This window comes from Nerophis lumbriciformis, linkage group LG26, assembly GCF_033978685.3.
Source record: "Nerophis lumbriciformis linkage group LG26, RoL_Nlum_v2.1, whole genome shotgun sequence".
In the NCBI taxonomy this organism is placed as follows: Eukaryota; Metazoa; Chordata; class Actinopteri; order Syngnathiformes; family Syngnathidae; genus Nerophis; species Nerophis lumbriciformis.
In genome coordinates, this window is record NC_084573.2 from 39,418,506 (window position 1) to 39,444,570 (window position 26,065).

At 41.5% G+C, this 26,065-nt stretch overlaps 1 protein-coding gene across 1 annotated transcript in view; it reads right to left on the bottom strand.

Moving 5' to 3' along the window:
• Positions 1 to 359: 359 nt before the first annotated feature.
• osr1 (odd-skipped related transcription factor 1) overlaps positions 360 to 26,065 on the bottom strand; it is a 36,393-nt gene continuing 10,687 nt past the window's right edge. The window contains exons 2-3 of the mRNA XM_061986890.2: positions 12,349 to 13,044; positions 360 to 978 (exon numbers count right to left, since the gene is read on the bottom strand). Of these exons, the coding sequence (XP_061842874.1) occupies positions 846 to 978; positions 12,349 to 13,016 (801 nt within the window). The 5' untranslated portion in view covers positions 13,017 to 13,044 and the 3' untranslated portion in view covers positions 360 to 845. The remainder of the gene's footprint in view (positions 979 to 12,348; positions 13,045 to 26,065) is intronic.

The following is a 26,065-nucleotide window of genomic DNA, read 5'->3' on the forward strand; positions in this document are numbered from 1 at the left end:
GTGCGGAAAATACGGTATGCTTCTGCACACTCTCCACACACCCTTAAGACCCTTGCTGCTCTTTTTTTTCATGCCGGTTTCTCGTCCAAGTAAGTTTTCTTTATTCATGCCATAGTTTGCAAGTTTTGTTTAATTGTTCATAGTTTCTGCCTTTGTGCAAGTTTTGTGTTTATAGTCAACTTTTGTACTTCCGCCTCTGTGCGCGCCTTTTGTTTGTTTAAATAAATCATGTACTCCCCTTCACGCCACGTATGGTCCAAATCTTTTGCACCTCGGGAGAACAAACCACGCCACGGTCCCAGTCGTGACAAACATTCTGTTCGAGAGGTTCAAGACAGATTCAAGCAGTTACAGTAAAATAGTTTATTTAGAAATGATTATTCATTTTGAAAATAGGTTTTGGAATATCCAGTGATACATGTTATAATCAAAAATCAGATTAAAGTGCAAAAATACAATTTATGTTATAATGCATTTGTACAAAAAGTAACATTGGAATGTGAGCAAGGCTTGAAAATGGAGGAAAAGGTGTCTTTGATACGATGGCTTGCATACCATTTGGTTGCAACGGTTAAAAAGTCAGAAGTCCAGAGTATGTGCAATGCAGGATTTGGACCGAGCCACCTGGTTCTTTGGTTCTGTTGCTGTTCAAGTCCATTTCACATTCCTACTGACATACTCACTATCTCCTATTTAAGAACTGGTTCATCCTTGAGCAGCATTCCATCAAAGGTGGACGAGGTCTAAAGGTCCTCCACCAACAGTCGGCACGGTTGCTTTTTGGGTGATTGTTCGTCTTTGGTAAATATCCAGTGTCCGAGTCTCCTCCCCTGGGAGGGAAGGAATCACTTCACCTTGGCTGGCTTCATTTCCTTCACCTGCACATGTAAGGTTTTGTGAACTGCCAGAGTTCTGGACTGACAGAAGCCTTTCCCACACTCCTGGCACTTGAAGGGCTTTTCTTTGGAATGGATGTACCTAGACCGTGGAACACATTGACACAGATGTTAGCTATGGCACTCGTCACGACTCATAACCTGAACATCTCATTCTCTGGATTACAAATTAAAGTCTCTTTAGAATCTAACAAATGTATTAAAAAAGCACACACAGTACAGGTAAAAGCCAGTAAATTAGAATATTTTGAAAAACTTGATTTATTTCAGTAATTGCATTCAAAAGGTGTAACTTGTACATTATATTTATTCATTGCACACAGACTGATGCATTCAAATGTTTATTTCATTTAATTTTGATGATTTGAAGTGGCAACAAATGAAAATCCAAAATTCCGTGTGTCACAAAATTAGAATATTACTTAAGGCTAATACAAAAAAGGGATTTTTAGAAATGTTGGCCAACTGAAAAGTATGAAAATGAAAAATATGAGCATGTACAATACTCAATACTTGGTTGGAGCTCCTTTTGCCTCAATTACTGCGTTAATGCGGCGTGGCATGGAGTCGATGAGTTTCTGGCACTGCTCAGGTGTTATGAGAGCCCAGGTTGCTCTGATAGTGGCCTTCAACTCTTCTGCGTTTTTGGGTCCGGCATTCTGCATCTTCCTTTTCACAATACCCCACAGATTTTCTATGGGGCTAAGGTCAGGGGAGTTGGCGGGCCAATTTAGAACAGAAATACCATGGTCCGTAAACCAGGCACGGGTAGATTTTGCGCTGTGTGCAGGCGCCAAGTCCTGTTGGAACTTGAAATCTCCATCTCCATAGAGCAGGTCAGCAGCAGGAAGCATGAAGTGCTCTAAAACTTGCTGGTAGACGGCTGCGTTGACCCTGGATCTCAGGAAACAGAGTGGACCGACACCAGCAGATGACATGGCACCCCAAACCATCACTGATGGTGGAAACTTTACACTAGACTTCAGGCAACGTGGATCCTGTGCCTCTCCTGTCTTCCTCCAGACTCTGGGACCTCGATTTCCAAAGGAAATGCAAAATTTGCATGGTTGGGTGATGGTTTGGGGTGCCATGTCATCTGCTGGTGTCGGTCCACTCTGTTTCCTGAGATCCAGGGTCAACGCAGCCGTCTACCAGCAAGTTTTAGAGCACTTCATGCTTCCTGCTGCTGACCTGCTCTATGGAGATGGAGATTTCAAGTTCCAACAGGACTTGGCGCCTGCACACAGCGCAAAATCTACCCGTGCCTGGTTTACGGACCATGGTATTTCTGTTCTAAATTGGCCCGCCAACTCCCCTGACCTTAGCCCCATAGAAAATCTGTGGGGTATTGTGAAAAGGAAGATGCAGAATGCCAGACCCAAAAACGCAGAAGAGTTGAAGGCCACTATCAGAGCAACCTGGGCTCTCATAACACCTGAGCAGTGCCAGAAACTCATCGACTCCATGCCACGCCGCATTAACGCAGTCATTGAGGCAAAAGGAGCTCCAACCAAGTATTGAGTATTGTACATGCTCATATTTTTCATTTTCATACTTTTCAGTTGGCCAACATTTCTAAAAATCCCTTTTTTGTATTAGCCTTAAGTAATATTCTAATTTTGTGACACACGGAATTTTGGATTTTCATTTGTTGCCACTTCAAATCATCAAAATTAAATGAAATAAACATTTGAATGCATCAGTCTGTGTGCAATGAATAAATATAATGTACAAGTTACACCTTTTGAATGCAATTACTGAAATAAATCAAGTTTTTCAAAATATTCTAATTTACTGGCTTTTACCTGTATATCAGGGGTGAATATATGGACGTACAGTCGTGGTCAAAAGTGTACATACACTTGTAAAGAACATCATGTCATGGCTGTCAATCATTTCTACAACTCTTATTTTTTTGTGATGTAGTGATTGGAGCACATACTTGTTGGTCACAAAAAACATCCATGAAGTTTGCTTCTTTTATGAATTTATTATGGCTCTACTGAAAATGTGAGGGTCAAAAGTGTCATGTCTGTGTAATCATGTTTTGTTTTAAGTCATGTTTTGTTTAGTTATAGGACTCTTTAGTTTCTGTCTTTTCACTCCCTTGTCTTGTTTCCATGATTACCCCATTAGTTTCACCTGTTCCACGTTTGGACTCATCGTGCACTCTTGATTGTCACCATAGCAACCCGTTAGTTTTCACCTGTCACGTCACGCACCTGTTTTCGTTAATCATGTCTGTAGTATTTAAGTTCAGTGTTTTTCAGTTTGTCTTTCTGACGACCTCATCACATTTATGCTCTGTCCATTCCTTCCATGTCCATTCCTCTAAGATCCTGCTTCATGTCCCTTGTCAAAGTACGTTTTTGTTCCATGTTTATAGTCTTTTTGTTTTTCATAGTTTGTTCTCCGCCACTGTGCGTGCTTTTCATTTGTATTTTTTGCTATAGTCTTTTGGTTTCATAGTTTATTCTCCGCCACTGTGCGCGCTTTCGTTTATTCCTTTTTTTTTGGATAAATATAAATAAATCATGTACCTCCATTCCCGTCTCGCCCGAGCCAACTTTCCGTTGCATCCCGGAAAAGCACACACCCAGGACCGAGTCATGACAAAAAGTATACATACAGCAATGTTAACATTTGCTTACATGTCCCTTGGCAAGTTTACCTGCAATAAGGCGCTTTTGGTAGCCATCCACAAGCTTCTGCTTGACCACTTGACTACAAAATTGCTGCACTTCAGCTAAATGTGTTGACATGGACTTGTTTCTTCAGCATTGTGCACACCTTTAAGTCAGGACTTTGGGAAGGCCTTCATTCTAGCCTGATTCCTTTACCACTTTTGAGGTGTGTTTGGGGTCATTGTCCTGTTGGAACACCCAACTGCGCCCAAGACCCAACTGGTGATTTTAGCTTGTCCTGAACAATTTGAAGCTAATCCTACTTTTTCATTGTCCCATTTAAAGCAGCAGTTCCATTGGCAGCAAAACAGGCCCAGAGCATAATACTACCACCACCATGCTTTACGGTAGGAATGCTGTTCCTGGGATTAAAGGCCTCACCTTTTCTCCTCCAAACATATTGCTGGGTATTGTGGCCAAACAGCTCCGTTTCTGTTTCATCTGACATCACATGAACAAAGATAAGACCTTCTGGAGGAAAGTTCTGTGGTCAGATGAAAGAAAAATGGAGTCTGTAAAACGGCTGATCAAACAAAACAGAAGTCATCGTCATAGACCCATTAGCTGCGCAAGCTAGCTCTCCAATCAGCCACACAGACTCAATAACTCCACAGTGACGTCTTGGTGAATTTACTGAGGAATTTGTGAAATGAGAAAAATACAAAAATAATGCAATGTGTTAGCATATTAGCTAATGCTAACGATGCTCACTTGATTACATTACAAATATGCATGAAAACACTCCGACAGACATCTTTAGTAAGTACAAACAGTTTTAGTTATATTGTAAAACTTACAGACCTCGCTTGGAGCGATGAATTACGAATCCATACAGGTAAAAACTCTACGGACGGCTAGAGGAACAGCACTTCTACTCTCGGTGGAAAGCGCTAGATGGAAGAACCTGCAGTGAGCGAACTCGTCCAAAAGGTTTATTTTTAAAACTACTTGCATTACGGCGGTCAGAAAAACAAAAATCCATGAGTTAGCCGCATCGTTTTAAAGGCCACAGGGTTCAAAGTGTAGGAAAATAAAGTAGTGGCTTATAGTCTGCAATTTACAGTAGCTACGTCCGCCATCCACCCATGAAAGACCCACACTACATGAAGTTAAAGGAGAACTGACATACTACCCTACGCCATCTGTACTGACACTGTTCAATTACAAGTGCAAAAGTGTCCACTGCAACGTTTGATGGTGAACATGAACCGGATCTTTCTATTGATCTTTACAACTGAACAGTACCGTTTAGTTTTTGCCACATAGTATATGTCTCAGTAGCACTCCCGATTTAAAAACAATAATAATAGATTTTATTTGTAAAAAGCACTTTATATTGAGCAAACAACCTCAAAGTGCTACAGTGTATTAATTAAAAATAAAAATAAAAAATAAATAAAAAGATAATAAAAATAAATAAAAATTAAAACTAGAACAGCCTAATAGCTAGAACTAATACGCATATATCTAAAAAAAAAAAAAAGGCTTTTTTTTTTAAATAAGAAAGGTTTTTAAGCCTTTTTTAAAAGCACCCACAGTCTGTGGTGCCCTCAGGTGGTCAGGGAGAGCGTTCCACAAACTGTTGTTAAAAAACTACTGAACCTTGCAGGTTGAGTTAGATAAACACTTTCATGCAGCACAGATATTATTGTTGGTGTTAAATACTTCTGATACAATAATTAATCAGAGACATTGTGACACTCTGATCTTTAGTTTGTATTGTTTCACCCTCCTATGGCTGCATGGTTTTGAGATCATTTGCATTTACACATAAAAATGCAGAAAACTGAAAATGACGAGTGAATCAACATATTCTTCCACACATTAGAACAATATGCAATAATATTTGACCTAATCCAGACTGAATCAGGGCTTTTGTCGACGTCAAACTACGGCCCACAAGACGGTATGAGTCCAATAAGCAATTTGGTCGGGTGTGGTGTTTACGTTTAATATACAAGCAGTCAGATAGCTGCCATTTTGTCACTATGTGGTAACCAACAGAAGTAACTCAAGTCAGAGGCCGTTAATTATACGGATGTGCACAGCATTTACTTATACGATCCAATCCAAACAACCTTCCCTAGTCATGGTGCGGGGAAAAACATAATTCAACCAGCACAAAAAATCAACAAACATGGTCACACGTAACACATCCTGCTTTTTGAACTTTGTGGATATTATTAAAAAAAATAACTACACCCATTTAAATCCATTACAAAGCATGATGGGAAAAATGCAAAACACTCTCCACACTTATTCATGTTTGGCGCATTTTAGCTGCTTGATATTTCTGATTGATTACACAACTTTAAGGAGGTCGTCACAGAAGTAAAAAATGTAGGAGTCCAATTTTCATACTCTTTACAACCAATTATAATTATTATTAATTATATCCATCCATTTTCTACCACGTGTCCCTCTCGGGGTCGCGGGGGGTGCTGTAGCCTAACCCAGCTGCATTTGGGCGGGAAAAATAAAATAAAAAGGATCGATACCAAAAATCCCAGTATTGCCCACCCCTACTTTTCACTATTAGTTTTATTAGGCCCGATTTTCCCGTTTGTACTCAAATGTTGTTGTTTTTTTACGTGCTTGAAAAGACCAAATAAACATGTCCTGGATTAAAAGATTACAAAATAGTGCTTGTGTGCCATATATGTGCATATATATATATATATATATATATATATATATATATATATATATATATATATATATATATATATATATATATATATATACACACACACACATATATGTGTATATATATATATATATACACACATATATATATGTATATGTATATATATATATATATATGTGTGTGTGTATATATATGTGTGTGTGTGTATATATATATATATATATATATATATATATATATATATATATACATACACATATATATACACACACACACATATATATATATATATATATATATATATATATATATATATATATATATATATATATATATATATATAGATGTATATATGTGTATATATATATATATATATATATATATATATATATATATATATATATATATATGTGTATTAGAGATGCACGGATAGGCAATTATTTCATCCGCAACCGCATCACAAAAGTCGTCAACCATCCGCCATCCACCCGAACTAACATTTAATCAAAACCGCACCCGCCCGCCATCCGCCACCCGCCCGTTGTTATATATCTAATATAGACGATGCAAGGCATTAGTGAGGTTATAAAGCTTTTGCCTGTTAAAGAAAGGAGACTGATCCAATGTAGCAGAGACATTCAATGCGTGCCACGCTGTCACGGCCCAGACGCACACCAGTGCGCAATCATCTGGGAGCCGCGCTGAGCGCACCTCCAAGCGCGCTCGCGCCACTCAAACTGCTGCAGGCAGCTGCGTTCTATCTTGTTTTAACATCCTATGGCACTCTTCTGGGATCACGGCGGACGAAACTGCTCATGCTCAGGGTGTTTGTGGAGATTCGGGGTTTTGCACAAATGTGATGCACCATGTTAGATGTCCCGGTTTTGTGACTGTCGGAGACATAAACAGCGTCGCAGCTCTTGCAAATCATGTAGCCAGCATTACTATCATCCTGATTTACAACCTCATAAAAACGAGTCCACGCTGAACTTTTGTGGCCTTTTTTTCCCCTGGTCTTTAGTATTCCCTTTTTTAGTTTGTCGCGTACCACGTTTGCTGCCGGCGTTGCCATCTCTTTTTTTTTTCTTCTTCTATTGTGGCATATGCTGCAGGTGCCTGCTCGTTTTTCGTATGTGGGTAACAACATTTAACTATGTATATATATTTACCAATTGGTTTAACTGCCACCCGCCTGAATCTATCTAAAATCTAATTTTTTTTTATTTCAAACGCCCGACCCGACCCGCGGATAAAATCTAATTTTTTTTTATTTCAACCGCCCGACCCGACCCGCGGATAAAATCTAATTTTTTTTTTATTTCAACCGCCCGACCCGACCCGCGGATAAAATTTAATTTTTTTTTATTTCAACCGCCCGACCCGACCCGCGGATAAAATCTAATTTTTTTTTATTTCAACCGCCCGACCCGACCCGCGGATAAAATCTTTTTTTAATTTTATTTCAACCGCCCGACCCGCGGATAATCCGCGGACTCCTCGGTTGTGTCCGCAAACCGCACATCTCTAGTGTGTATATATATATATATATATGAGTGTATGTATATATACTGTATATACATATACATACATATGAATACATACATACATATATAGACACATATATATATATATATATACATATATTTATATATATATATATATACATATATATATATATATATATAATGTATATATATATATATATACACACATAGTTAGTGTTTATATTGTCATGTAATGATAACGCAAGTAACAATTTAAAACGATATAAATAACTTTGTATAAATAACTTTTTTATACTGATAACTAAACAAACATAGAAAAAATTATACAAATTTATGTAAGCAAAAATGTAACTTAAATTTAAAAAAAAATAAAACTATGTCAGACGTCGTCTTTTAGTTTGTTGCTATCACGTCATCACGGCATTCTTGCTCGATCGCCCGTGTTGATGGGCGTATATTGCCCGTCCAAGATGAAGCTGAAATATTCCCACGAGACATTTGGTTTTGTCATCATATTTTTGTTACTATGCGACACTTCTCACTGGTGACTCACCAGTAAGGAGGCCCTCTTGTTCGTGTTTCCTTCCTGCGTGTGTATGTGTGTGTGTGTGTGTGTGTGTGTGTGTGTGTGTGTGTGTGTGTGTGTGTGTATAAAGCTGGCGCCTCTCTCTCCGCCCACTGGGACAAAGATTGTGAATGACCGAAAAGAGTGCTCACTGCGTTCAGTCAATTCGGTTGAACTTGCGCAAGTGCTGAGAGTGAGAGTGATGCTGGGAGTGAGACGTCGTTTAAAGAAACGGAGAGGCGTAACAAATTCTGATTGGCGAACATGTCTGTCGCTCAAATGGCGGTGACTGTGGTTATTTATTGCAACTAATTACAACCTCGATGTTGATTAACGGTGGAGCCCTTTTTGTTTTCCCTTTAAGATCCCTTAACAAAGCAACAAGACACACCCAGTTCCCAACAAAGGCCGTCTAAAAGCACAGTGACTCGGGCAACAAAACGTTAGCTTTCATCTTCGCCTCTACCGTTCTTGTCCTCCACTTACTGCACCTTCTATTTGCAGAGACATTCTCAACTCCTAGCTTTTGGTTAGTTCTTTCCCCGAGCATCATTTGTGGCTGTTTTCCGGCGCATTGCCTGTGGACAATTGAGTTGTTCCTTTGCCAACTCTGCCTCTGTCCTTGTATCCAAACAACCTTCCCTAGTCATGGTGCAAAATGGTGTGAAACACTATCCCACAAAATCCATCCATCCATCTTCTACCGCTTGTCCCTTTCGGGGTCGCGGGGGGTGCTGGAGCCTATCTCAGCTGCATTCGGGAAGTAGGCGGTAGAGATGCGCGGTTTGCGGACACAACCGCCCGATCCGCGGATAATCCGCGGATCGGGCGGTTGAAATAAAAAAAAATTAGATTTTATCCGCGGGTCGGGTCGGGCGGTTGAAATAAAAAAAAATTAGATTTTAAATAGATTCAGGCGGGTGGCAGTTAAACCAATTGGGAAATATATATACATAGTTAAATGTTGTTACCCACATACGAAAAACGAGCAGGCACCTGCAGCATATGCCACAACAGAAGAAGAAGGAAAAAAAAAATCGACACTTTTACGGAGCGGAGAAGGGACGCCTCGCCGGGGTCCGGGACCGAGGCCCCTTCACCCCGAGAGGGCCCCACCGGGAGCTGTAGCTGAGGTGATCCGCGAGAAGGGCCCGACGCACGTCCAGGGTCACCACCGCGCCCACCGCACCGACACCCCGCCTCGTCCGCCTTCGCCGCGGCCGGCGTCACGCGCAGCAGGTAAGCAGCTTACCTGCCCGCCACCCCTGTGGCCGGGGGCTCGTAACAGGGGTCACTCCGCGCGCTCCGCCCGCGCAGCTTACCTGCCCGCGCAGCTTACCTGCCCGCCACCCCCGTTGCCGGGGGCGCGTAACAGGGGTCACTCCGCGCGCAGTACGCTCACGAAAGGGGTGGGGCTCACCCTGGTTGATATAGACAGCAGGACGGTGGCCGTGGAAGTCGGAACCCGCTAAGGAGTGTGTAACAACCCACCTGCCGAATCAACTAGCCCTGAAAATGGATGGCGCTGGAGTGTCGGGCCCATACCCGGCCGTCGCCGGCAGCGAGAGCCGCGAGGGCTAGGCCGCGACGAGTAGGATGGCCGCCGCGGTGCGCGCTGAAGCCTCGGGCGCGAGCCCGGGTGGAGCCGCCGCGGGTGCGAGGGACATCGCACCTCCACGCGCTTGGAGGTGCGCTCAGCGCAGCTCCCATATGATTGCGCACTGGTGTGCGTCTGGGCCGTGACAGCGTGGCACGCATTGAATGTCTGTGCTGCATTGGATCAGTCTCCTTTCTTTAACAGGCAAAAGCTTTATAACCTCACTAAGTTAAAAAGTTAAAGTTAAAGTACCAATGATTGTCACACACACACTAGGTGTGGCGAGATTATTCTCTGCATTTGACCCATCACCCTTGATCACCCCCTGGGAGGTGAGGGGAGCAGTGGGCAGCAGCGGTGGCTGCGCCCGGGAATCATTTTGGTGATTTAACCCCCAATTCCAACCCTTGATGCTGAGTGCCAAGCAGGGAGGTAATGGGTCCCATTTTTATAGTCTTTGGTATGACTCGGCCGGGATTTGAACTCCCAACCTACCGATCTCAGGACGGACACTCTAACCACTAGGCCACTGAGTAGGTGGTTGCCTTGCATCGTCTATATTAGATATATAACAACGGGCGGGTGCGGGCGGATGCGGTTTAGATTAAATGTTAGAACGGGTGGATGGCGGATGGTTGACGACTTTCTGATGCGGTTGCGGATGAAATAATTGCCTATCCGCGCATCTCTAGTAGGCGGGGTACACCCTGGACAAGTCGCCACCTCATCACAGGGCCAACACAGATAGACAGACAACATTCACACACTAGGGAACATTTAGTGTTGCCAATCAACCTATCCCCAGGTGCATGTCTTTGGAGGTGGGAGGGGCCTATCCCCAGGTGCATGTCTTTGGAGGTGGGAGGGGCCTATCCCCAGGTGCATGTCTTTGGAGGTGGGAGGAAGCCGGAGTACCCGGAGGGAACCCACGCAGTCACGGGGAGAACATGCAAACTCCACACAGAAAGATCCCCGAGCCCAGGAACGAACCCAGGACCCTCGTATGGTGAGGCACACGCACTAACCCCTGTGCCACCGTGCTATGACAAATAAAAGTTTAGCTTTGCAAGATAATGTCGCAAGAAAATTGATATTCTATACCAATCGCAAGGATCTATGTCAGCGCTTCTATGAATGTTGGCGGAGGCTCCGTCTTCTGTTTTATCGATATATATATATATATATATACATATATATATATATATATATATGTCTTAATAAGGTTATCCAAAAAATAGTGCTCGATACCGTAGTAGAGCGCAATATATGTATGTGTGGGAAAAAAAATCACAAGACTATTTCATCTCTACAGGCCTGTTTCATGAGGGGGGGTTCCCTCAATCATCAGGAGATTTTAATGGGAGCATTCACATACCATGGATTATATAGGGCACAGAGTGGGTGGGTACAGGCTGGTGTAGGGGCGTGGTGATTGGCTCATGTGTTACCTAGGAGGTGTTTCCGTCTGTGGCGGCATGCTGTTACAATTTCGCTGCGCTTGTTGAGGGATGACAGGTCTGGACGGTAAATAATAAACAGTTTTTCTTTCAAGCATAGGTTGCATCTTTTATTACCACTATTGTAAGGTGTGCTGGATGCAAGAATTTGCCATGTTATTGAATATTCAACATTATTGTCTTTGAGGTCCCAAATGTGTTTGCTGAGTTCTGTGGTATTTCGCAGGTTTTGGTTCCTGAAAGAAGCCTTGTGATTGTTCCATCTGGTTTTGAACTCTCCCTCAGTTAATCCTACATATGTGTCGGATGTGTTAATGTCCTTGCGTGTTACCTTAGATTGGTAGACAACTGATGTTTGTAAGCACCCCCCGTTGAGAGGGCAATCAGGTTTCTTTCGACAGTTGCAACCTTTGTTGGTTTTGGAGTCGCTCTGTCCGGGGGCCGACGGCTCATTTGCAATTGTTTTGTTGTGGTTTGAGATGATTTGTCGTATATTGTTCATGCAGCTGTAGCTCAATTTAATGTTGTTCTTGTTGAATACTTTTCTTAGGGTGTTGTCTTTGGGAAAGTGTTTGTCAATCAGATTGAGGAATTTGTGTCCAATGTTAGTTGAGACGTAACACATGAGCCAATCACCACGCCCCTACACCAGCCTGTACCCACCCACTCTGTGCCCTATATAATCCATGGTATGTGAATGCTCCCATTAAAATCTCCTGATGATTGTGGGAACCCCCCCCTCATGAAACAGGCCTGTAGAGATGAAATAGTCTTGTGATTTTTTTTCCCACACATACATATATATATATATATATATATATATATATATATATATATATATCTGTGTTACGCAAAAAGCAGGGGATGCAGAGAAAGATGTGAGGACTGGAGTTTGAGGCTCCGTAGAGGCTCTGCATACCTCTTCAGCTATGAACCGGCATTACTAGTTTGTTCATGAAAAGTAAGCTCGTATATTGCGGCGAAGCCAAGTTCTCACCTGTGGTCTCGGAGGTGGTCCTGCCTTCTGAAGGCTTTGTGGCAGATATCACAGGTGTACGGCCTCTCGTCCGTGTGCGTCCTCTCGTGGATCAACAGGTTGTAGGATTTTGTAAAATGGCGGCCGCAGAATTTGCAAACAAACTCCTTTTTGGTCTTAGAGGGCAACCGGCCTCGAGTGGACTTGCGCTCTGGAGAGGAGAACTTGGCCACATCCAGAAGGCACCCAGGTGAACTGGGGTGGTGGGACGCAGCGGCTGCGGCGGCGGCGGCAACACCTGCCATGCTCAGGTCCTCTGCTTTCAGATGATCTTCCTGGGTGGCTGCCGTGGCAAGGTTGGCAAAGTCGAAGCGAGGCTTCTTCTTCGAGCTTTGCAGCAACCCTGCCGAGTCCTGCTTGGGCTGCAGGAGGTGGGGGAATATAGGAATGGAGGCCACGGAGGAGAAGTGGGCCGGCAACTTTGAGATGGTGCAACGAGGCAGCGCCACGGGAAGGTAACCAGGGGTCCATTGGTGAAGCTGGATAGCGTGCAGGGCGCTAAAGCTGTAGATGCTGTGGAAGTGGTCTGCGGGCAGCTGGAGCCCCGTGGAGCTCTGCAGAAGGGAGTAATCAGACAGCTGGAGAGATGGGTGGAGAGGGACTGGAGCTGGCAAGGTTTTGCTGCCCATGGCCTTGACAAGACAGCCAGTACGCGGTCTGGAAGAAGCAGAAAACAACAACAGATTAAGTCAAGTCCTGTAGTTTTCTTCTGCTTTGATACAATTCAAAACCAACAACTAAGATCAGCAGTGGACCTGGTCAGGGGTCAATGGGGCTTTGGCTAGGAATTGAACCTGCGCTACCTCTGTGAAAGTCAGCTTTGGGGACATTTGGTAACTTTTTGGAAAGCCTTTACACAGAGCCCTCAATGTTGTCAATAGGGATTCGTTTGAACAATGATTTGATTCCATATTTGGTTGCGATTCATGGACGATGTCTGTATTTTAGAACGATTCTATCCAAAGTTGAAACTTTTTAGCAAAAACAAATTGTTTTTGTGCAGAGAACTCCGGGCATTTTGCTTATAATGCTCTGTGACCCAGACCGCTCTGGCTGCAGTGCCCTCAGCTGGTTGTTCAGGGGAGTGTGTAGGTCACATTTATTTGTGCATCTGGTTTGTGGGAGGAATGTCTCATCGACACAAAAGCAAAAAAAGCGATCCACATATGCAAATTCAATACAAATACAAATACAAAATCAAGCATATTTATATTCAAATCTCAAAAATATATTTACAAATACACGTTATTTATACAAGTTCTTGATTTATTTGTATGTCACATTTTTATATTTATAAATTTTATTTGTATATTTTTTCAAATCTCAAAAATATATTTACAAATACACTTTTATTTATACAAATTATTTATTTGTAGATCACATTTGTACTTGTATTTGTATATTTATTAATATATGCATATGTATTAATATCATATTGATATATATAAGTTGATGTGAGACAATTCTATTTCCATACATCTCGTCTTAGACTTAGATTGCTCAGATCTAGTCTTAGACTTAGATTGGTCAGATCAAGTCTTAGATTAGATTGCTCAGACTTAGTCATAGACTTAGATTGGTCAGATCGGGTCTTAGACTTAGAGTGGTCAGATCAAGTCTTAGATTTAGATTGTTCAGATCTAGTGTTAGACATAAATTGATCACATCTAGTCTTCGACTTAGATTGGTCACATCTAGTCTTAGACTTAGATTGGTCAGATCAAGTCTTAGATTTAGATTGGTCAGACCTAGTTATAGACTTAAATTGGTCAGATCTGGTCTTAGACTTAGAGTGGTCAGATCAAGTCCAACGGTTGGTGCCAAATAAAACCCCACATATTTATACTCCAAAAACCAGAAGGGTGTGCCTGGGCAAGGATGGTTTCGCCCGATCGTAGTGAGAAAAAAACAATAAAAGCCAACAACAGTCGTTGAAGTGTAATTTCGCCTCGTTCGCATTGAGGTATTGTGTGGCAGAACCATCGCTGTGGATCCACTACTACTAGTCCAAAATAGTCGGAATCCCCCACGTAAACATTCCATTCAGTTGTAAACAAACGGCACAAATGGCAGTCTGGTCACCTTCTGTGAGCAGAATGTTTCTAACTCCTGTTATTTGTTAGAGGCTAAATTGCAGAGTCTTGTAGGAAGGTTGAAAGGACAGTGTTGTATGTGGGGACAGGTGGGGTTGCGGACCACCTCCTCTGTTCAGGGATGGTTTCTCAACCTTGACATAGTTTCCTCTTTTGTACCATCCGTCCACCCTCACCGTCACTACAATAGGGCAAAACCATCCTTGCCCAGGCACACCCTCCTGGTTTTTGGAGTATAAATATTTGGAGGTTTGGAACCAACCATTGGACTAGATGTGACCCATCTAGGATAGGATAGGATAGGTCTAGGTCTTTATTGTCATTGCACAAGTACAACAAAACTTGGTTTTCAGCACAAACCCGTTAGAGATGAGACAAACAGTGTACAGGGTTACAGAACGGGAACGCTGATGGGTCGCCACAAGGCGCCCTGTAAAAGATGGGGAAAAGGTAAACGCTGGGGAAGAATGAGTAAAAAAATACAATCTAGACTGGGTTCCTAAGGGGGCCCAGTCTGGAGTGGGAAACACTCTAAGTCTAAGACTAGATGTAACAACCTAAGTCTAAGACTAGATGTAACAATCTAAGTCTAAGACTAGATGTGACAAATCTAAGTTTAAGCCTAGATGTGACCAATCTAAGTCTAAGACTAGATGTAACAATAGATAGATAGATAGATCTATCCATCTATCCACCCCCTCCCCCAGAGAGGAGTTGTGGGACAAAGGAGTTTTTGAGTCTATTAGTCCTGCACTTGGTATGAAGCAGTCTAGCACTGAACAGGCTCCTCTGGCTACTGATAACGGTATGCAGAGGGTGACTGGCATCATCCATGGTGCTCACTAGTTTTTCACAGTCCTCTTCTCTGCCACCGTCACCAGTGAGTCCAGTTTTATTCTGATCGTAGAACCGGCCCACCGGATCAGTTTCTCCAGTCTGGAGATGCCCCCCCCCCCAGCAACCACAGACTGGTAGTACATATGTGTCCAATCTAAGTCTAAGACTAGATGTGACCAATCTAAGTCTAAGACTGGATGTAACAATCTAAGTCTAAGACTAGATGTGACCAATCTAAGTCTAAGACTAGATGTAACAATGTACGTCTAAGACTAGATGTAACAATCTAAGTCTAAGATTAAATGTGACCAATCTAAGTCTAAGATTAAATGTGACCAATCTAAGACTAAGACTAGATGTGACCGATCTAAGTCTAAAACTAGATGTGACCAATCTAAGTCTAAGACTAGATGTGACCGATCTAAGTCTAAGATTAAATGTGACCGATCTAAGTCTAAGACTAGATGTAACAATCTAAGTCTAAGACTAGATGTAACAATCTAACTCTATGACCATGAAGTGTGAAGTCTACTCAGATGAGAGCTGAAATGTCTTCCAAGACAAACCTAACAGTCCAGTTGCGGACGATTGAAGGCCCTGAGATGACAACCACCTGGTGGATGAGAACCTTCATAGGTCAACTTGGATTAAAGGTTCTTTTTTTGATAGATGTTGTGTGGATATCAGGTTCAAATGAACCTACCGTTAAAGTCCTGGACAGTTCATGTCTTGGTAAGGGGTTACATTTTTCAGCAGGGGTTCAAATACTGAAACCCATCCCCCGTTTTTAAGAGGGGTGGGATGACACTCTCTGTGAGGCTAATACACATCCAGCTAAGACTGCTGATAAAGCTGTTGGACAGGCTGTCATGATCTGCCCATTAGGGAAGTTTGACCTACTACAGACCAGTTCAAAGAGGTGAAGCATTAGCATAGTGAAAGGACGCACTGACTGAAAAGGACATTTGAAATGCGGCCTTCCGTAAAATCCTATCTCATTCTTATTGCTGTGTTCCCCCAACACGTACTTACATACTACGCTGATCTAAGGAAAACAGAAGAGCTAATAACACACGTTGTCAATGTGAGGTCTCTGTTCTGAAGCCCAGCGAGAAATGGAAACAAAGGCGTGCGTCTGTAAATGTGTCGGATTATTAAGACCTGCCTCCTACCGCTGAGCGTTTCTGGCTCCCAGAAACATGCCTGGAGCTGTTCAAGGCGCTGTGAGAGAACGGCGGCGTTCAGCACATGCCCGTCGGCACTTAAATCAGGTTTGATAAGCGCAGGAATCACAAGACAATAACGTGTCTTTGTTCCAGTCGGACTGTGATTGACAGCAACCACGGCAGCTCCCTGAGCATCAACGCACATTCCACTCGTCAGGCAGCAAGCCATTTTAAACTTACTAATGCATGGAATATATCAACATTTTGTACAAATGTCGTATCACACCAGAGACCACAACTTGATCTGCCTGAATAACCATGTTTTCCAGACTATAGAGCGCGCCCATGTATAAGCCGCACCCACTAAATTTGAGAAGAAAACAAATATTTTCCATATATCAGCCACACTGGACTAAAGGACGCAGTAATGAGTTATTTACACATTTGTAAATGTTGATTTATGTACCTTAATTGTTTCCAAAGGCAGTAAAAGGGCCGATCAAACAAAACCAGTAGCTCTCCAATCAGCTAAACAGACTCAACGACTCCACGCTGACGTTTTGGTGAATTTACAAAACTGAAACAATACAAAAAGAATGCCATTGTAAGTCAATAACACTAACACAGAGCCTCGTAAACGCGTTAGCATACAAGCTAATGCTAACGACGCTAGTGGCATTACATTACGATGCCAATATGCATGAAAACACTCCTACAGACATCACACATGGGACGCTTTAGTAAAGAAGTTTTTTTTTATTATCGGTATCGGTTTTAAAAAAAAAAAATTAAATTTATTTTATTTTTTATTAAATCAACATAAAAAACACAAGATACACTTACAATTAGTGCACCAACCCAAAAAACCTCCCTCCCTCATTTACACTCATTCACACAAAAGGGTTGTTTCTTTCTGTTATTAATATTGTGGTAGGTTCCTACATTATATATCAATATATATCAATACAGTCTGCAAGGGATACAGTCCGTAAGCACACATGATTGTGCGTGCTGCTGCTCCACTAATAGTACTAACCTTTAACACTTCATTTGACTCATTTTCATTCATTACTAGTTTCTATGTAACTGTTTTTATATTGTTTTACTTTCTTTTTTATTCAAGAAAATGTTTTTAATTTATTTATTTTATTTTATAAACATTTTTTAAAAGTACCTTATCTTCACCATACCTGGTTGTCCAAATTAGGCATAATAATGTGTTAATTCCACGACTGTATATATCGGTTGATATCGGTATCGGTAATTAAAGAGTTGGACAATATCGGGATATCGGCAAAAAGCCATTATCAGACATCCCTACTTCTAATGTTTCCCCCAGAAAGGAATGATTATATATATGTAATATATATGTAATATATACATACATACACATAACTATATATGTATGTGTATATATATACATTTATAATATGTATAAGACACACATATATATGTATAATAATACATATGTGATATATACATATATATACACACATATTTATATATATATATATCACCCTGGTGAGCCGAGTGGGCCACTTTTGGTAAGCAGAACTGGCGCTGCGGGATGAACCGAACGCCGGGTTAAGGCGCCCGATGCCGACGCTCATCAGACCCCAGAAAAGGTGTTGGTTGATATAGACAGCAGGACGGTGGCCATGGAAGTTGGAACCCGCTAAGGAGTGTGTAACAACCCACCTGCCGAATCAACTAGCCCTGAAAATGGATGACACTGGAGCGTCGGGCCCATACCCGGCCGTCGCCAGCAGCAAGAGCCGCGAGGGCTAGGCCGCGACGAGTAGGATGGCCGCCGCGGTGCACGCTGAAGCCTCGGGCGCGAGCCCGGGTGCGAGGGACATCGCACCTCCACGCGCTTGGAGGTGCGCTCAGCGCGGCTCCCAGATGATTGCGCACTGGTGTGCGTCTGGGTCGTGACAGCGTGGCACGCATTGAATGTCTCTGCTGCATTGGATCAGTCTCCTTTCTTTAACAGGCAAAAGCTTTATAACCTCACTAATGCCTTGCATCGTCTATATTAGATATATAACAACGGGCGGGTGCGGTTTTGATTAAATGTTAGTTCGGGTGGATGGCGGATGGTTGACGACTTTTGTGATGCGGTTGCGGATGAAATAATTGCCTATCCGCGCATCTCTAATACATACACATAACTATATATGTATGTGTATATATATAAATTTATAATATGTATAATACACACATATATATGTATAATAATACATATGTGATATATACATATATATACACACATATTTATATATATATATATATATACATATATATATATATAAAAACTGTATATATGTAAAATACCTATGTAATATATACATACATACACACATGTATATATATATGTGTATATATATAGATATAGATATATATACACACACATATACATACACATAACTATATATGTATGTGTATATATATAAATTTATAATATGTATTATACACACATATATATGTATAATAATACATATGTGATATATACATATATATACACACATATTTATATATATACTGTATATATATATATATATATATATATATATATATATATATATAAACTGTATATATGTAAAATACCTATGTAATATATACATACATACACACATGTATATATGTATGTGTATATATATGTATAGATATAGATATTTATACACACATATACATACACACACATATATATACTGTATATCTATCTATCTATCTATATATATATATATATACACACACACACACACACTCACACGTATATGTGTATAAGTATACATATGGTGTATGCTGTGGCGTATTTGTTTACAGTACATATTACTTCACAGTACATATTACGTACATTGTGTAAGTTGTTTACTTACGTGAGTTCAAAATGAAAGCTAACGTAGATCCAAGCAGAAGTCCGTGTCTTTACTTAACAGCCATAAAAAGATTAGAACCCTCCCTAATATATTACACTACATATATATATACATCTATTTATATTACTTTAAAAAAAAAAAGGCTAATATTTAAGGTGTGATGGCTTTACTTCCTTTTCATCTACGGAATGCGGTCAACTTTGTTGGCTTTATTTCACTCTATGGAACGACACATGCAAGTGATGCTGGGGCCACACGGGGGCCACATTGAAGTCTGATAAAGATCACGCTTTAATTCTAATCTAATCGACCGGCCTTTTGACGGAAGTGCAAGTGCTCCTGACTTACTGGGCATGAAGTAGTTGTAATGAGGCTGACACATCCCCCCCCCCCACCCCCCCGTGGTCTGTTCAACACCAGAAGTAATTGACTTTCACTCAGGGGGTCATTGAGGATTGCTGCTGCTCACCTTTAACCCTTTCATGTCTGCATACCTTCCACATCCACTCATTAGGCCTTCTGTTTGAGATAGGACTGTGAGATGTAGCGCCTGGTGTGCTGGCTCTCACCTCCACCTCCACCTCAATCTCACAAGCCCACTTCTTCTTCAACATTCATCTTACATCAGCACTTTTTTGGTGAACAACTGGACTCAGTTGCTAGAATGAACAAGTGTCAATTATAGCAGAGTTTTTCAACCTTTTTGGAGGCAAGGCACATTTTTTTCCTTTGAAAATAATCCGTAGGCACACCACCAGCAGAAAAGGTTCAAAAATGAAACTCCACCAGGTCGTCGTGCCTTACTTTGACTTTGTTGTTTTCCTGTGTGTCGTGCTTTAGTTCTTGTCTTGCGCTCTTATTTTGGTGGCCCTTCCAGTTTTGTTGCTGTTTTCCTGTGTGTAGTGCATTAGTTCTTGTCTTGCGCTCTTATTTTGGTGGCCCTTCCTTTTTTGTTGTTGTTGTTGTTTTCCTGTGTGTAGTGCTTTAGTTCTTGTCTTGCGCTCTTATTTTGGTGGCCCTTCCTTTTTTGTTGCTGTTTTCCTGTGTGTAGTGCATTAGTTCTTGTCTTGCGCTCTTATTTTGGTGGCCCTTCCTTTTTTGTTGCTGTTTTCCTGTGTGTAGTGCTTTAGTTCTTGTCTTGCGCTCTTATTTTGGTGGCCCTTCCTTTTTTGTTGCTGTTTTCCTGTGTGTAGTGCTTTAGTTCTTGTCTTGCGCTCTTATTTTGGTGGCCCTTCCTGTTTTGTTGCTGTTATCCTGTGTGTAGTGCTTTAGTTCTTGTCTTGCGCTCTTATTTTGGTGGCCCTTCCTGTTTTGTTGCTGTTTTCCTCTGTGTAGTGCTTCAGTTCTTGTCTTGTGCTCTTATTTTGGTGGCCCTTCCTGTTTTGTTGCTGTTTTCCTGTGTGTCGTGCTTTAGTTCTTGTCTTGCGCTCTTATTTTGGTGGCCCTTCCTTTTTTGTTGCTGTTATCCTGTGTGTAGTGCTTTAGTTCTTGTCATGCGCTCTTATTTTGGTGGCCCTTCCTTTTTTGTTGCTGCTTTCCTGTGTGTAGTGCTTTAGTTCTTGTCTTGCGCTCTTATTTTGGTGGCCCTTCCTGTTTTGTTGCTGTTTTCCTCTGTGTAGTGCTTTAGTTCTTGTCTTGCGCTCTTATTTTGGTGGCCCTCCCTGTTTTGTTGGTATTTTCCTGTGTGTAGTGCTTTAGTTCTTGTCTTGCGCTCTTATTTTGGTGGCCCTTCCTTTTTTGTTGCTGTTTTCCTGTGTGTAGTGCTTTAGTTCTTGTCTTGCGCTCTTATTTTGGTGGCCCTTCCTGTTTTGTTGCTGTTATCCTGTGTGTAGTGCTTTAGTTCTTGTCTTGCGCTCTTATTTTGGTGGCCCTTCCTGTTTTGTTGCTGTTATCCTGTGTGTAGTGCTTTAGTTCTTGTCTTGCGCTCTTATTTTGGTGGCCCTTCCTGTTTTGTTGCTGTTTTCCTGTGTGTAGTGCTTTAGTTCTTGTCTTGCGTTCTTATTTTGGTGGCCCTTCCTGTTTTGTTGCTGTTTTCCTGTGTGTCGTGCTTTAGTTCTTGTCTTGCGCTCTTATTTTGGTGGCCCTTCCTTTTTTGTTGCTGTTATCCTGTGTGTAGTGCTTTAGTTCTTGTCTTGCGCTCTTATTTTGGTGGCCCTTCCTTTTTTGTTGCTGCTTTCCTGTGTGTAGTGCTTTAGTTCTTGTCTTGCGCTCTTATTTTGGTGGCCCTTCCTGTTTTGTTGCTGTTTTCCTCTGTGTAGTGCTTTAGTTCTTGTCTTGCGCTCTTATTTTGGTGGCCCTCCCTGTTTTGTTGGTATTTTCCTGTAGCAGTTCCATGTCTTTTACGTTGTTGCTACCCTTCTTTGTGTGGACATTGTTGATTGCCATGTCATGAACGGATGCACTTTATGGACGCCGTAAGTTTTTGCTGTCGTCCAGCATTCTGTTTCTGTTTACTTCGTAAGCCAGTTCAGTTTTACTTTTTTTTTGCATAGCCTTTGCCTTTTTCTTTCCCTTTTGTTAAATTTTTGGTTTAAGCATTACATACCTTTTTACCTGCACCCTGCCTCCCGCTGTGCTCTGCATATCGGGATCACAACAAACCATCCTCGTCTCACCCGACACGTTCGGACTTTTACAAAGCAATGAACTACCTGCTGCCACCTACTTACGTGGTTACCCTGCCGAGTTTTACACAGCACCGACACTAAGCAACGGCACATTATTTGCAGACTATAATAATTGATTTGCAAAAAATATTTTTTGGACCAACTAGGTGAATTTGCATAATTTCCCACTGAATTATAGGACTATAGGAAGAGATGGTTTCAATTAGGGATTTATGCTCTTTGAACAATATATAAACTAGTGCTTTGTTATTTTTTATTACATGCAATTATTTGAGCAATGTCAATAGTACACAATAACTAAACAAAAACAATAATTATTCAAACCCTTTTGGTTTTTGCCCTCAAAGTCCTCGTGGGTCCAGGGAACTATATCTATATCAGTGTGTGAATGTGTGTGTGAGTGGGTGAATGTGGAAAAAGTGTCAAAACGATTTGAGTAAGGCTGAAACGACGCGTCGACGTAGTCGACGTCATCGGTTACGTAAATACGTCGACGCCGTTTTTGTGCGTCGGCGCGTCGCATATTTACGTCACACTACTGTCATGGCGGAGCGCAAAGCAGACGATGCGAGCGAGGAGAAAAAAGCACGCCAAAAGTCGTCAAAAGTGTCGGAGTATTTCAATAAACGGCCTAATAATGTTGTTGTATGCACACTGTGTCGAGCGGAAATGGCCTATCATAGCAGCACAACGGCTATGAACGAACATTTGAAAAGAAAACCCCCGACAGCGTTCTTGCCATCACCATCAACAAGTCAATCGTCCGCGTGCGTATACGTTGTCATCATTACACAAAAACATGAATGTGTCATTTGTATCTGCGTTGTAAATTCATAAACTAAAGCACCGTTTCGCTCTGAGAGGCGCGTTTGGCGTGCCTGTTCAGTGTTTACAAAGACGCGCTCCTCTTTAACGCTGTGGAGAGGCGGGGCCGGCGAGCGAGCGGCGAGCGAGCGGCGAGGTGGGGCGCGCCGGGAGCGACGCCGCAAGAGACAGGGGACGACGAGCGAGCGAGGAAGAGGAGCTGAAAAGCGAGGAAAGAAAGAGAAAAGAGTTGGAAGAGAAAAGACTTTGTGTAAAATTAAAAGATTGTAAACCTGGCAAAGCCGTCTGGCGTTCAGTCTGTCGGTCCTGAAAGAACCCCACGGCACAAGACGTGTCACAAACGCTAACGTTAATTAGTTGTGCAAATACCTTTTACAACATTAACAGTTACATATACTATGTACAAACCAACAATTAACTTTCACTTTAATCATACTATCATTGTTGTGTTATTAAGCAAAATAAGCAATACTTTTACTTTTGTTGAAATGTTTACACTGTACACTTTTTTGTATTGGATGTTTAGCTTTATTTTTGCACATTTTAGCAAATAAGCAATACTTTTACTTTTGTTGAAATGTTTACACTTGTTACAGAATATTTTCGTTTTGCACTTTTTTGTATTGAATGTTTATCTTTATTTTTGCACATTTTAAAGCAAAATAAGCAATACTTTTTAAATGCTTATACTATTCCAGAATATTAAGATTTGCACTGGATGTTTACTTTTATATTTGCACATTAAAAAGCAAATAAGCTACTTTTAATTTTGTTAAATGTTAAAAGTTTTAAATGTTTACATTGTTACAGAATATTTTGTCATGTTGTTGTCAATGTTGACTGAGTGGCCATACTTTTTTTTTTGTATATAAAAGCCATGCCTTTTGAAAAAACTGGCCTACATTTATTTTTTCCTCTTCATTTTAAATAAAAAAAATAATCGGTAAAAGGAAAAATAATCTATAGATTAATCGAAAAAATAATCTATAGATTAACCGATTAATCGAAAAAAATAATCTATAGATTAATCGATAGAAAAATAATCGTTAGCTGCAGCCCTAGATTTGAGTACCTTGAAGGTAGAAAAGCACTATACAAGTATAACCCATTTACTTCTGTTTTGTTTAATCAGCCGTTTTACTGCCGTGTTACAGGCACCGTTTGGAAACAATTAAAAGGTATTTGATAAAACATTAACAGAATATATTTGTCTAAATAATTAATTTCACAACGTATATACACTGTATTGCCAAAAGTATTTGGCCACCTGCCTTGACTCACATATGAACTTGAAGTGCCATCCCATGGAATTGTCCAAAATGTTTTGGTATCCTGGAGCATTCAAAGTTCCTTTCACTGGAACTAACTCCTGAAAAACAACCCCACACCATAATTCCTCCTCCACCAAATGTCACACTGGGCACAATGCAGTCTGAAATGTAGCGTTCTCCTGGCAAACTCCAAACCCAGACTGGTCCATCAGATTGCCAGATGGAAAAGTGTGATTCATCAGTCCAGAGAAGGCGTCTCCACTGCTCTAGAGTCCAGTGGTGACGTCCTTTACACCACTGCATCCCACACTTTGCATTGGACTTGGTGATGTATGACTTAGATGCAGCTGCTCGGCCATGGAAACCCATTCCATGAAGCTCTCTGCGTACTGTACGTGGGCTAATTGGAAGGTGACATGAAGTTTGGAGCTCTGTAGCAACTGGCAGAAAGTCTTTGCACTATGCTGACCTCTCTGTCAGTTTACCTGGCCTACCACTTGGTGGCTGAGTTGCTGTTGTTCCCAAACTCTTCACTTTTCTTATAATAAAGTTGACTTTGGAATATTTAGGAGCGAGGAAATTTCAGGACTGGATTTGTTGCACAGGTGGCATCCTATGACAGTTCCACGCTGGAAATCACTGAAAGCGGCCCATTCTTTCACAAATGTTTGTAGAAACAGTCTCCATGCCTAAGTGCTTGATTTGATACACCGGGCCAAGTGATTAGGACACCTGGTTCTCACCATTTGGATGGGTGGCCAAATACACTATATCGCCAAAAGTATCTGCGGCTTATATATATATATATATGTATATATATATATATATATATATTATATTCGCCTAAAATGGTCTAGAAAATACGTCCGAAAAAGCATTGGTAAAGGGGCCAACGTGCACATTTCTTGTCCGTGCTTTGAAATTGTTCAGCGTGTGGAACATCGGGGCAGGTGTGTCAATCCCTAATATCTACACTATGAACAGTATCAGTATCGGATGGATAGTTGACTGACGAGATCGATATTTTTTTCCGTTTTGTCTTCTATTTTTATTTTCTCAAATGTTAGCTTTTTTGGCTGCCTTTTTAATACAGTTTGTTAGATCAGTGTTTTTCAACCACCGTGCCGCAGCACACTAGTGCGCCGTGAGATACAGTCTGGTGTGCCTTGGGAGATTATCTCAATTCACCTACCGTATTTTCCGCACTATAAGGCGCACCTAAAAACCACAAATTTACTCAAAAGCTGACAGTGCGCCTTATAACCCGGTGCGCTTTATATATGGATTAATATTAAGATTCATTTTCATAAAGTTTCGGTCTCGCAACTACGGTAAACAGCCGCCATCTTTTTTCCCCGTAGAAGAGGAAGTGCTTCTTCTTCTACGCAAGCAACCGCCAAGGTAAGCACCCGCCCCCATAGAACAGGAAGCGCTTCTTCTTCTACTGTAAGCAACCACCCGCCCGCGTAGAAGAAGAAGAAGGGCGCGGATATTACGTTTCATTTCCTTTGTGTGTTTACATCTGTAAAGACCACAAAATGGCTCCTACTAAGCGACAGGGATCCGGTTCATGAAAAGACGCAATCTCTCCATCCGCACACGGACTACTATTTCACAGCAACTGCCTAAAGACTTTCAAGAAAAGCTGGCTACTTTCCGTGCATATTGTAAAAACAAGATAGCTGAAAAAAAGATCCGGCCAGAGAACATTATCAACATGGACGAGGTTCCACTGACTTTTGATATTCCTGTGAACCGCACTGTGGATACAACGGGAGCACGTACGGTGAATATTCGCACCACAGGGAATGAGAAGTCATCCTTCACTGTGGTTCTAGCTTGCCATGCTAATGGCCAGAAACTTCCACCCATGGTGATATTCAAAAGGAAGACCTTGCCAAAAGAGACCTTTCCAGCCGGCGTCATCATAAAAGCTAACTCGAAGGGATGGATGGATGAAGAAAAGATGAGCGAGTGGTT